The following is a 14,249-nucleotide window of genomic DNA, read 5'->3' as shown; positions in this document are numbered from 1 at the left end:
AGAGCAGGTGGATGCCTGGAGGCTGTGATCCAGTGGGAGACCCGGTGGAGAGAGGGGGCCCCTTCTTCCAGGCTGGAGCAGCCTGTCCTTGGAGGACTGCACCCTGTGGAAAGCGAGCCACGTCACAGCAGTTTTAGGAGGACTGCGTTCCCATGGGGGGAGTTCACATTGCAGTAGGTGTGGTATGGCTGCTACTCGTGAGACTGGACCCACACCAGAGAAGTTCACGGAGAACTGTCTCCCATGGGAGGGACCTCATGGTCTCACAGGGGAAGGACTCCTCTCCTAGAGCAGCAGAAGAAAATCTCAGTGATGAACTAACCAAAACCCCCATGCCCTGTCTCCCTGTGATGTTGGTGTGAAGAAAGGAGGAGCAGGAGGGCAAAAAGGTGTTTTAAAGGCTTATTTTACTTCTCATTATCCTCCTCTGATTCTGTTAGTAATAAAATTCACTTTGCAACCATGAGTTGAGCCTGTTTTGCCCTTAAAATATTTCTCCCGGTCCCTATCTCCCTCATGAAGTGTTAGATATTTTTTTTTCCCTCTGCCCAGCTGTGGCAGGGGAGGGTGAGAGAGCAACTCTCGTGGATGCCTGGCATTGGGCCAGTGTCAAACCACGACAATGTCTCAGCAATGTGTGCTTGCAGCACAGACAGAAAACCATATCAAAAATAATCTGCATCAAAGGCTGCATCAAAAGGAGCATGGCCAGCAGGTCGAGGGAGGTGATTCTTCCCTTCTACTCTGCTCTTGTGAGACCCCACTTGGAGCACTGCATCCAGCTCTGGAGTCCCCAGCACAGGAAGGACATAGGCCTGTTGGAGAGAGTCCAGAGGAGGACCATGAAGGTGATCAGAGGGCTGGAACACCTCTCATATGAAGACAGGCTGAAAGAGTTGAGGCTGGGCTGTTCAGCCTGGAAAAGAGAAGTCTCCAGGGTTGTGGTAGTCTGTTATTTTACAGTTTGCTCTTCTGTAGTAGGTTTTAAATATTACTTGTTATAAGTTTGTAATGGTTCATTCCATGTACCCCATTTGGCTTCCCTAATTTTTCAGTCCTGAGTTGTTTACCCCAAGATTTTCCTGCCAAGTGTATGTCAATACACCTGTCAGTCTCCTTGTACCTCCTTTGTTCCCTTCTGGAATGTTCCCTGTCCTTCATCCCCTCCTCGAGGCAAGATTGGGGTGCAAGGTTTGCTCCTTCCCCTTGCTGGCTTCTATTGGATAGCCCTTACACTGCACTCCTCCCCTAATGCCTTCCTATTGGTAAAAGGTTGTGTCCTCCCCTTATTCCCGCCTCTCCTTAAAAGCAGTTTTTTGCCCTCAGTTATTGTCATTTGTCCCTGAATCCTCTGGGGAATAAAACTTCCTTGGAACTCAAACAAGTGATCCCTCTCTATTCCTTTGCCTTGGTTTCTCGTACTGGGTTGCTGCTGTGTTACCCCCGCCACAGCCGTCTGCTGCAGGGAGCTGCAAGCCCCTGTAAGCGCCGCCACCCGGGGGAACTCAGTAGAGATCCGGGGGCGGCCTCTCTCGTGACTGCCCATCGGTCTCGGGGAGTGAGCTGGCTGGAGAACATCTTCCCTGTGACCGCAGCGCGCAGATACACAGGGTGACCTTATAGCAGCCTTCTGGTACCTAAAGGGGGCCTACAAGAAAGCTGGGGAGGAATTTTTTACAAGGGCGTGTGGTGATAGAACAAGGGGGAATGGCTTTAAAATGAAAGAACGTAGGTTTAGACTAGATATTAGGAAGAAATTCTTTACTGTGTGGGTGGTGAGGGTGAAACAGGATGCCCAGAGAAGTTGTGGATGCCCCATCCCTGGAAGTGTTCAAGGCCAGGTTGGATGGGGCTTTGAGGAACCTGGTCTAATGTAAGGTGTCCCGGCCAATGGCAGGAGAGTTGGAACTAGATGATCTCTAAGGTCCCTTCCAACCCAAAGTATTCTATGATTTTATGAAATCTGAAGTCTGCACACTTATATCTTGTTTGGTAGTATAACTGATGTGGTATATTCCCTCTGGCCAGCTTTTCTGTATGTGAAAGAACTCTAGCTGCCCTGTTGAAAAAACAATGGATGAAAGAATGGGATAGTGCTGTCACTGCAACACTGAAAACACTCACCTTTTTAAAGTGCAAGCTATCAAATACACTGAGGTTTTATTGGGTTTTTTATACTTAATGAAGTCAAATATCTTTAGATTGATTATGTAAATGATCAAAAGACATTCCTGACATTGTACCATTTCAGGAAGTGTTCATAAGTCCTACATAGAAAGACTGTCTCATTTATGGAAAAAAAAATCTTAATGGGTAAACTTTATGGACAATCTAGTAATTTTATTTGTCCTATATTTCAAAGCCTGTTTTACAACTTAAGAAATTAGCAAAGAAAAAAAAACTGAAGAATTAAAAACTACCCTTAAAGCCTTTTTTCTTCTGGCTTTTAAAAAATACAACTTTACATTTACAGTACAGTTAATAAAAATACAGCATTTGTTAACTAGATGTTTAGAAGTTCAGGACAACAGCAATTTTCTACTAGCAAAACCATCCAGCCTGTCTGTTTAAGGCATTAACAGGAAACTAAATGTTCCATCCACAAAAGAGAGATAACTATTTCTTTTTAAAAGACAAAGGTTACAAAATGAAATTATGCTACATGGCACAAAATGTACCATGAAACCATAAAAATGGTTATGCTACATGACACAATAAGTACCTTCTAGTGTGTTTTACCTGAAAGTAATAAAGAAAACAGGCATCATTTAGAGGGAAAGAGTATTTGTTCAGAGACAAACTTCCTAGTTACTCTATCTAGGTCAGTTTAAGTTACTAAATTTCTCTACAGGGAAACTTGTCTCACAACTCAGTAAGAAATTTCAGTAACCACCACCACTCAAAAAACCCCAGTATGAATTCTGAGTCCAAAATAATAAATATATTTACCTGTGTTTTGAGTGAGATCTTTTCCTTCTAGATTGGGATTTTGAGCTAGACCTGGATTCTGAACGAGAATGGGAACGAGATCGACCACCTTTTCTTTCACTGCTCTTTCCAGACTCTGAGAGGAAGAAAACACTGCAATGTAAGCTCAGGATATTGAAAGATCCCAGTTAATCTGGAACAAGTGTAATGTATCACACATATAGTGCAAGGGGCCCATGCTTTGCCTATCTTCCTTCTTTGTTAATATCCTTGAGAAACATCCAATAAAGTCATTATAAATACTCGTTGAGTGCAGTCACCCTGGAACAGTACACATAAACCAAATAATTATAAACAGCCAGCTCCGTTAGGAATGGGATTTATGTTGCTGCCACAATGCACAACATTACAACAGGTTCTCCTCTGGTATATCATTTAATTTAATAACGTTTTTAAAATAACCTCAGAAGAACAAATTTAGAGGGCAGAGTTTTGAAAACAAGCATAAAATGCAAATAATAATTAGTACTTTTTATACTTTTAAATATTCCAACTGCTGTACAAATACTGAAGTTCTATTCCTCAAACGCTGTTTTGAGGGAGGAAGGGATGGAGAGAAGGGAATAAAAAGTTTGATCCGAAAACCAGGAAGTCAACAGAAAACTTATCAGTGACCTCTGCAGACTTTGGTTCAGACTCTAAAAGATTATCATTCTGCTGCTTAACACTGAGGAAATGTTAGAACTATTTTTCTCACAACTCTCAAAAGACAGAAAGTACTCCACCCTCCTTCCCAAAAAAACCTCAAGACCCTCCACTATTGTCCTGGATTGCAAGGCAAGATGTATTCTACTTGCCATCCGTTAGAGGTGTGGCAGTTATCTTCTCTTAATTGGGCAGTTTTCTTTTCTCTTCCGCAAACCAATCCTCCCCCCCCCCCCCCCCACGGGGAGACATCTGCTGTTAATGGCCTATTGAATGTCGCTCCATGACAGATAAAAGTTACAGCATCCCATTGTGAGATGCTCCGCCCAGAGGGAGGAGCCAAGCATTCCTAACTGGATATTATCTGAGTTTCAGGGGCACCAGACTCAGCCTTTCCACAGGATTCCCAGAGGAACAGCTGGGTCTTTCGACTGGACCTTCAGAGGAAGACTACACCCTTCTACAGGATCACTGCTCTGACAGAACCACATCTGCCACTGCAGGAGGACTGCAGCCATTCCAATTTGGACTGCTACCAACACTCTGACCAAAAGGGGGTCAGGTTGTATTCTGAATCTGTCAGTGGTTTTTCTTTTGTATTATTGCATGTATTTTGTTTTTTTTTCCTTTTCCTAAAAAATTGTATTTTTGAATTGGAGTCTCTCACTGGTTTTGCTTTCAAACCAGAACAGCTATCTAACCCACATAAGCTAATGTCTGTGTCTTTTTGTAAGAAGAAAGACAAAATCTTGTTGATGAAAAAAAAGGGAGGATTTCAACTGCAAGTTTAACAAGTTTTACATTGAGGTGTTGTAATCACTTTAAGTCAGCATAAATCAGCACTGAAGTGTCTGCTTAACCACTTGAGCCACTGACACCTTCCTCCTTGACCTGGCATTTCAGTGTTAACAGGGATCAGGGAACCAATTTGAATGAAAAAAGTCTGTTAAAATATGTTAAGCTTTATCCGAAATTCATTCTCTGATTCCATTTGCTATGAGGATGCATATAGTCTTGAGGCAGTATGAAAAAGAGCATAGCACAGTGCTAAAATTAACCTGCCAAAGAAAAGCATATTGCTGCTTTCAGCAGCACACTAGCTCACTCTGATCATGAAACTATGGTATTAATGGGTGCTAGAAGAGAAAACAAAATATCAAGCATTTTTTAAGTTTGTAAGTACTTTGAACTTTAAAAGCACCAACATTAAATATAAATTTAGTATTGACTTTGCATTTTTGAAAACATTCAGTGAGCATGTAACTGAAAATAAGACATGATGAAATAAAGTCAGCTTCATTTCACTACTTTGTTGCATGAAAAGCATTTTGATTCTTTTCTTTTGTTTTCCCACATACATGTTGCTCACCTCTGAGTACCCTTTTCCTGTGTTTGAAAGTGCTCTTAAAAGCATGCGTCAATGTATACACAGAACACGTCTGTTAGGTAATTAACATAATATACCTACCTGGCTCAATAGCAGCAGATATGAAAGATTGGGCTTCCCTTACTCTCTTCATCACTTCTTCCAGTTCCTTGGCAGCAGCTTGTGGTGTCATTTCAGGAGGCTTCACTATTGCATTATTGGAGTGATTTATTCTAAATTAAGACAAAAATAAAAACTTTAACTTCCAAACTCTTGAAAAGGAAAAATGAAAAAGAAAATGAAAGCACCTAAACTTCCATTTATGACTAAAAATGTCAAAGTTCAGCAAAACTACAAATTTTTCCTCTAATACTCATCTTTTCTAAGTATATGAAATGTCTGGGTTTTATTGCTTTCAAGTCTTATGGCTTTTAAATAATTGTGGCACAATATTTCTGTGTTAAATTTTTTTCTAGTACAAGTCTATAAATCTGTTTCAAATCAAATACCTACTAATTACATACACATCATATATAAAGTTTAATTAGTACAAAGGATTTTGCAGATTCTCTCACTGTTATGGCTTTCACCAATTCAAGATTGGATGTAGAAATATCTTATTCAATGCCAACCATATTCTTCTTGGAAAAAGAGTTATGTCCAATCTTGAAATTTGAGTTCATAAAAGCATTCCAGTTTACTAACAATAGGTCTTTACATTGATAATATATTAATAATATAAATAATATAATAAAAATATAAAATATTAATCACAGCAGTTTTCTGCACATAAGTCATAAATGTATAAGGATACTAAGACATCTCTCATTCAATATTCATATGGATAATTTATTTCTTACTTCAGTGGCCTGTCTCCAAACATAACTCCATTAAAGGCAATAGCTCGAGGTACAGAATTTTGGTCTGCAAATTCCACAAAAGCAAATCGTGTTGGTTGCGTCTCATCACCTGCCATTCGCACAAATTTGACTTCCCCAACTTGCTTAAAAAATTCAAGCAGCTGATCTGCTGTTGTAGTCTAGAAAGAGTCAAAGAGATCAGCTGAAGTAAAACATATAATGAAAACCACTTATTCAACATATCAGAAAATCTAACAGCCACAGATTTTGGAAAGACATCTCATCATCATTACACAGGTGACATGAATTTGGTGATGTTACACTTTAAGAGAGAAAGGTATTTTTTTCTTCCATTAATCTAAAAAATATATTACAACTTAAAATAGTGCAACCATGAGCCCTGAAGTCCTACATCTAGGTTTAAAAAAGCACTTGTACAGGATTTTGTAGTTTTCAGACAACTTATTTGAAATAACTGATGATACATCTATGTCCAAGATACTGATTGTAAATTCTGATCAACTAAAAAAAATCCAAGCAGTATTACAAGACTTCACTTTTATCTGTTTTTCTACTAGTTTCAAGCTTGTTTTATTTTATTGCGATCAATAATAGTTTTATACTCTAGTAGCTACTTTGGCAGTCAAAAACCACAAAAATCAAATACTTATATTTCCATCAGTCAAAATAAAATTGTTTTTCAATTAATTCAATCAATTGTTGAAAAAGAAATTTCTGACAGACCCAACTTTCCTGTCAGAGCAACTCAAATATATTTATGTTAATTTTTGAACTTATATTGGGACCAATAATTTCTTCTTATTGTACTTAAGCAACTGCAGTGTTGTGGGGGACAGCTACCATGCTCTCACAAATTCTGAGGCATTGTTCAGCTAATATAATCCAGCTGGACATTTGATCAACACCCACAATCATAAATGCTTCTTGAATGCAGTTAGTGTGATTTCTCTGTTTTCCTGCTAGAATGAATTCCAACAGTCTGGTCTAATCTGATTGGCAAAAGAGCATTCAAGAATTTGGAATATCTCTAGTAAACTTATATTGGCATGACCTAATGAAAACTCTTAAAATGTAAGATTGTAATTCACAAATTAACAATTCTGTATCTTCCATTATTATTACCAACAAAACCAAAAAAAGCTACCTGTGAATTCAAGTTTCCAACGTAGACTGTTCTTCTAATTTCATCAATCTTGGATGGGTCCACATTCCCCATAATTGGTGGCTGTGGTATTTCTCCCAGTGTTGTAATGTTAGGGTCCAATGCTGCTGCTGGTATAGCCCCCAAAGTGCCAAGTGAAACACCAAGCTGGAAAATATAAAAATAGGATATGCTTCGCAACCAAGCACAGGAGACACTTCACCTTTTAATACTTGCCTTCCATGCGCATTTCTGTAAAAATAAACCTAATCAATATAGGTAAGACTTTAAACTGTAAGGTCCCAGAACTGGGAATTGAAATTTCTCCTAGGGAATGTTATAAAAAAAAGTCACTTTAAAATGATTACTAAATTGGCCTGCTGAGTTCCTGGTTTGAACTTTTTCTCCATCCAAAAATCAACTTCCTTTGCAGCAAACGAAGTTTCTAACCACCAGTAGTTTTTTTATGTAACAGAACTACTCTCTTTATTTGAAATCATCCTTTTATTATTAAACAGAGGGTTATTGTACTGGGTGTGGCTGAGCTGGAATTCATGTTCCCATAGCAGCTCTCAGAGTGTTGTGCTTTGCATTGGTAGCTAGAAAGGTGTTGATAACACATCAGTGTTTTGGCTACTGCTGAGCAGCACTGGCACAGCATCAATGCTGTCTCTCAACATTCCCCCCATTAAGGGGCTAGGAGTGGGCAAGATCTTGTGAGAGGACACAACCAGACTAACTGATCCAAATTAACCAAAAGGATATTCCATACCATATGATGTCAGCTCAGATATAAAGCTAAGAAAAGGAGGAGGAAGGGGGTGTATTCATTATTTACAATGTTTGCCTTCCAGAGCAACCACTACACATGCTGGAGCCCTGCTTTCTGGGAAGCAGCTGAACATTGCTCACTGATGGGAAGTAGACAATAAACTTTTTTTTTTTCTTAGCTTGTTCACATGCAAACTTTCACTTTTGCTTTAGTAAACTGCCTTATCTCAACCTACGAGTTCTTATTTTCTCTCCCCTGTCCAGCTGGGAAGGGGAGTGGTAGAGTAGCTTGGTGGGCACCTGGTGCCCGGCCAAGGTCAACCCAATAAAGTTATACAGCTTGAATTCCTCTTTGATATTCTAAAATTCACAGATAATTTATTAAATACGTATATTAAAAACAAAGTGAATTTACCTTAGATGGTGTAATGTTTTTCCAAAACCACTACAGATGGTTAGTTTAGAAACAAATGTCTCTAAACACCACTATTACACCAGTCCTGTTTAATATATTTATCTTCATCAATGCTCTGGATGAGGGGATCAAGTGCATCCTTAGCAAATTTGACGACACCAAGATGGGTGGGAGTCTTGATCTGCTGCAGGGTAGGAATGTACTACAGAGGGATATGGATAGGCTGGATTGATGGGCCAAGGCCAACTGTATGAGATTCATCAAGGTGAAGTGCTGAATACTGCACTTGGGTCACAACAACTCTGTGAAACACTACTGCCTTGAGGAAGGGTGGCTGGAAAGCTGCCTGGCAAAAAAGGACCTGGGGATATTGGTCAACAGCTGGCTGAACATGAGCCAGCCTATGCCCAGGTGGTCAAGAAAGCCAACGGCATCTTGGCTTGTATCAGCAATAGTGTGGCCAGCAGGACTAGGAAGTGATTCTTCCCCTGTACTCAGCACTGGTGAGGCCACACCTCTAATACTGTGTTCAGGTTCAGGACCCTCATGACAAGATGCTGGAGTACATCCAAAGAAGAGCAACAGAGCTGGTGAAGAGGCTGGAGCACAAATCTTTACGAGGAGCAGCTGAGGGAACTGGGTTTATGTAGCCTGGAGAAAAGGAGGCTCAGGGGAGCCCTTATCACTCTCTACAACTACCTGAAGGGAGGTTGTAGTGAAGTGGGTGTCAGTCATTTCTCTCAAGTAACAAGTGATAGGATGAGAGGAAATGGCCTCAAGTTGTACCAGGGGAGGTTTAGATTGGATATTACAAAACATTTCTTCAGCAAATGCTTGTCAAACAATGGAACAGGCTGCCCAGGGAAGCAGTTGAGTCACAATCTGTGGAGCTATTTAAAAGATGTGTAAACATGGCACTTGGGAACATGGTTTAGAGGTGGACTTGGCAGTGTTAGGATTACAGTTGAACTTGATGATCTTAGAGGTCTTTTCTAACCTAAATTATTCCATTATTATTTAGGGTTCATTACCAACAATTATGCAGTGGAAACTTGAGTAAGCACAGTTTTTTAATGAAATACCTAAACTATTACTTCACATATTTTAAGACAAAAAAAGCCAACATTCTTGTGAACTAAAAATTATTTTCAAAGTCATCCAATGTCTCTCATTGTCCTGGTTCAGGGCAAATTTGGGAGAGAACAATGACAGTTATGAACCATAAACAGAAGTAGCCTAAACCTCTAACTGGCAACATTGGATACACTGTTTCATTATATAAGTTGCACACTTTAAAACAGCTCTTGTACCACAACCTTTACAATGGATAGTGATGAGGGAGGGAGGGAGGGAGGGAAGGGAGGGAGGGAGGGAGGAAGGGAGGGAGGAAGGGAGGGAGGAAGGAAGGGAGGGAGGAAGGGAGGGAGGAAGGGAGGGAGGGAGGGAGGGAGGGAGGGAGGGAGGAAGGAAGGGAGGAAGGAAGGGAGGAAGGAAGGAAGGAAGGAAGGAAGGAAGGAAGGAAGGAAGGAAGGAAGGAAGGAAGGAAGGAAGGAAGGAAGGAAGGAAGGAAGGAAGGAAGGAAGGAAGGAAGGAAGGAAGGAAGGAAGGAAGGAAGGAAGGAAGGAAGGAAGGAAGGAAGGAAGGAAGGAAGGAAGGAAGGAAGGAAGGAATTTCTTTTAGGATGATGATCAGTATCAGCTAAGAATATGAGAGTGGGAATAATGTTTCTGGTCATGGAGACAGATGAGGAATCATTTAAGTATGATGTCTTGATTTAGGACAATTTAAGATGTGGACACTTCAAAATTAGTTACCTCCTCTTAAGTGTTTTAGCCCATCCCTTTCCACCAATAAGAAAAGATTATGAGTAGATACAAGTGAAAAAATAACAGTTTGCTAAAAAAACCCAAATAGCAACAGGCAGAAAATAACAGTAATAGTCACTACTTACAAACTTGCTGAAATCTCACAGACTGCCCAGGAACAAAGAGAAACTCAAAATGGAGGAGTAACACCACCCCCACCCCCCTCCCAAGATGATGCCCTCTGCAGATGACCGCATGTGGAGAGACAAAGATGGCAGTAGCCCATCCCCTCTATGTCTCTACCAGTAGTGGCAGCTCCATTGGCAAAAAACAGCTGGCACGCTCCAGTGGCTGGAGTTCGGTCAATGTCTAAAACTTGTGGAGGGACTTTGCTGCCTTCTTGGCAGAAGACGGCAAGCAGTCAGCTGGGGTAACTCAGATTCCATGCCTTCCCATTTTGACCGGGCGCTGCTGGTGTGCTGGGGCAACCATATGGAGCAGGGCTGTTATGTTCTTCTTGGTGTGATGCTGCAACTGTAATCAGGCACTCGCAGAATTTGCCTTGAGGCTGTCCAGGACTGCAAAACACAGCCTTCTGAAAAAAAAAAAAACAAAAAACACCCGTAGCACACCCCTCAAAGAAAAAAGACCAAAAGAAACTCAAAGGGGAGCCTCCACCCATGCTGCCTCAGCTCTATGGCAAAAGTCAAGAGGCAAGAGAGGCAAGAGACATGAGAGACCTCTGCCACACTCTGGCAGACAAAGGGGTTTCCCTCTGTGCTGCCAGTTGGCCTTTTTCCATCTTTCCAGCCACCCCCATAAAGTATTTGCTACCATCCACAAGTCAGTGCAGAGGTAGAGTGTTGGACACTTCTCTCATTTAGCAATGTCCAAAGCCAACTGGACAGCTTTCAGCTCTGCAGTGTGACTCCATCCACCTCGGTAGCTTCCGTGACTCACTGCGTAGGGCTCCATACAGCTGCTTTCCATTTCCTACTGGTCCCTATGATATGGCAAGATCCATCAGCGAAGAGAGAGTATCATCCCTCACTCTCCAGTAGTTGGTTATATGGTGATGCCTCCTCTGCATATGTCATCTGCTCTTCTTCCTCTTCAGATGATAACCCAAAATTCTCACATGTAGGACAGTTCATGAGGACTTCCAAGATCCCAGGGCGATTCAGATTTCCTATACAAGCTTGCTGTGGGATGAGAACAATCCACTTACTCCACGTCATATAAGTGGTATGATGTTTTGCAAGGAATTTCCCTTTAAACATTCTAGCACTGGTAGCTGAGGTGCCAGAAGAAGCTGTGCTTTGGTGCCAATCACTTCTGAGGCAGCTCGAACCCCTTCATAGGCTACAAGAACCTCTTTTTCAATTGGGGTGTAGCTGGGCTCAGATCCTTTGAATCCCTGACTCCAGAACCTGAGAAATCATCCTCAAGTCTCTCCAGGTACATTCTGCCAGAGGCTTCAGGAAGGACCATTCTCCCTGACTGCGGTGTAGAGCTCATTTTTCACATCCTGTCCTGTCCTGATTGGCCCAAAGACCACTGCATGAGGAATCTCCTATTCAATTTGTTCAAAGGCTTACTGTTGTTCAGGGTCTCACTTGAAATAATTTTTCTTTCATGTCACAAGATAGAGAGGGCTTAAAATCTTGTTGAACTCTGGGACATGCATCCTCCAAGAACCCACGATGCCTAGGAAAACCTATGTTTGCTTCTTGCTGGTCGGTGGAGACATAGCAGCTATCTTATTGATCACCTCAGTTGGAATCTGTCTGTGCCTTCAGTTGGAATCTGTCTGTGCCTGTCTTCCCATTTTACCCCCAGGAACTTAATTTCCTGGGCAGATCCCTTGACCTTACTGTGCATTATGGCAAAACTGGACTTCAGGAGGATTTGGATTATTTTCTCCCCTTTCTCAAAAAATTCCTCTGCTGCGTTGCCCCAGTGCTCAGGAGTCTTACCACAGAAGGGTCCTCTGAGAGACCAGGAAAGGTGTTCAATTGTCTAATGTCTTCTGTCTCTATAGCAATCCCAAAAGCCCACCTGAGGGCCAGCTGAATGGCTTTGAGTCCGGCAAGTTGGCTCAATCCACCTTCTCCTATAGTAACTTCTTCAACCTGTTGTGTGGGGCTCCATGTGGCTGCTTTCCACCTTTGTTTCATCCCTACAACGTGACAGGAATGTCAGTGAAAAGAGCGTAGCATGTTTCTTCTGCTGGCAGTTGGTTGTATGGTGGAGTTTCCTCAGCACATGTCACTTGTTCTTGCTCCTCTTCATCAGTGAGACCAAAGTTTTCACCTTCAGGCCAATTTGTAATTATTTTCAAGATCCCAGGGTGCTTCAGTTTTCCGATACAGGTGCACTGTGTGATGAGAGCAATCCACTTGCTCTATGTGGCATTGGTGGCGTGGTGAGTAGAGGGAACCTTTGCTTTGAACATCCACCCCAGCACCGGTAGTCGGGGTGCTAGGAGGAGTTGTACTTCAGTGCCTATTACCTCTGAGGCAGCTTGGACTCCTTCATAGGTGGCCAAGATTTCCTTCTCTGTGGGAATGTAGTTGGCTTCAGACCCTCTGTAACTTCGGCTCCAGAATCCCAGTGGTCAACTCCAAGTCTCACTAGGCACCTTGTGCCAAAGGCTCCAGGACAAACTATGGCTCCCGGCTGCAGAGTAGAGCACATTCTTCACCTCTGGTCCTGTCCCGACCGGGCCAAGGGCTACTGCATGAGCGATTTCCTACTTGATTTGGACAAAGGCTTGTTGCTGTTCAGAGGCCCAGTGGAAAGTGTTCTTCTTGCGGGTGACCAGGTAGAGAGGGCTCAAAATCTGGCTATACTCAGGAATATGCATTCTCCAAAAGCCTATGGCACCCAAGAAAGCTTGTGTTTCCTTCTTGCTGGTTGGTGGAGACATCGCTGTGATCTTGTTTATGACATCGGTGGGAATCTGATGCCACCCATCTTGCCACTTTACTCCCAGGAACTGGATCTCTCAAGCAGGTCCCTTGACTTTGCTCTTCTTGATGGCGAAACTGGCTTTCAGGAGAATTTGGATGATTTTCTCTCCTTTCTCAAACACCTCTGCTGCCATGTTCCCCCACACAATGATATCATCAATGTACTGCAGATGTTCTGGAGCCTCACCCTTTTCTAGTGCAGTCTGGATCAGTACATGGCAGATGGTAGAACTGTGCTTCTACTCCTAGGTCAGTTAGTTCCAGGTGTATTGCATGGCCCTTCAGGTAAAGGCAAACTGAAGCCTGCACTCTGCTGCCAGAGGAATGGAAAAAAACACATTGTCAATGTCAATAGTGGCCTACCACTTCACTGCCTTGGACTCCAGCTCCAACATATCTGGCACAGCAGCGCTCAATGGTGGAGTCACTTCATTCAAGGCATGATAGTCCACAGTCAATCTCCATCCTCCTTCAGATTTGTGTACAGGCCAAATGGGACTGTTGAAGGGTGAGTAGGCCTTGCTGACTACCCCTTGGATCTCCAGCTTACGGATCATCTTGTGGATGGGAATCACAGCATCTTGAGTTGTCCGGTACTGCTGGCGGTGCACTGTCATGGTGGCAATTGGTACTCGTCACTCTTCCCTTGAGGCAAAAGCCTCAAGGCGTGGGGTAAAGTCGAACAGGCCCTACACGGAGCGCTTGAGGAACAGGAGACTTGGAGCGCCGCGCGCGCATGTTTATTGGCTACACCCAAGTTGGGAATAGGGGCGGCAACACAAACCGCCTCTGAAAGCAATTTGTCCGAGAGCGGGGATCCGCAGGGGCCGGGCGCATTTCCCCCCTCCCCGTCAGGTCCCCAACCCCCTGCGGAGCCTTCCCAAAAATCCGCGGGTTCCCCATCCATCTCTTCGCCGCCCGCCAGTGATTCACTGCCGGAGGCGCGGCAGCGCACGCAGTCCTTTTGGGAGGAATTGGCAAGGGAAGCCAGAGACGCTGAAAACGCAGCTCGGGAGGAAACGCGAGCACCACCACCCCCCTACCCGGCCGAACATGGCGCCGGCAACAAAGGGGATGGGCGGGGCGTGGATGCCCCCGGCAGGAAGAGCCCGGAGCCGCGGGTTTTTCTAATGCGCATCCATGGAAAAAAGATGAGGAGGAAGGGAGAGAGCGCATGCTCAGTCCGGGGCCGCAGATTTCTGCAAACGCGCGTGCGCGGGAGAGCAGCAGAGAGCGCATGCCCAATCGGGAGCCGCGCTCAATGC

At 43.2% G+C, this 14,249-nt stretch overlaps 1 protein-coding gene across 8 annotated transcripts in view; it reads right to left on the bottom strand.

Moving 5' to 3' along the window:
- LOC137465558 (splicing regulatory glutamine/lysine-rich protein 1-like) overlaps nt 1-14,249 on the bottom strand; it is a 448,710-nt gene that overhangs the window by 409,924 nt on the left and 24,537 nt on the right. For all 8 annotated transcript variants that reach the window (XM_068177638.1, XM_068177639.1, XM_068177635.1 and 5 more), the window contains 4 exons: nt 7,025-7,189; nt 5,860-6,038; nt 5,102-5,232; nt 2,950-3,064 (listed from right to left, as the gene is read on the bottom strand). In XM_068177638.1, the coding sequence (XP_068033739.1) occupies nt 2,950-3,064; nt 5,102-5,232; nt 5,860-6,038; nt 7,025-7,189 (590 nt within the window). The remainder of the gene's footprint in view (nt 1-2,949; nt 3,065-5,101; nt 5,233-5,859; nt 6,039-7,024; nt 7,190-14,249) is intronic.

This window comes from Anomalospiza imberbis (assembly GCF_031753505.1).
Source record: "Anomalospiza imberbis isolate Cuckoo-Finch-1a 21T00152 chromosome W unlocalized genomic scaffold, ASM3175350v1 scaffold_31, whole genome shotgun sequence".
NCBI classification, from domain to species: domain Eukaryota; kingdom Metazoa; phylum Chordata; class Aves; order Passeriformes; family Viduidae; genus Anomalospiza; species Anomalospiza imberbis.
This window is presented reverse-complemented; position numbering and strand designations above follow the sequence as displayed.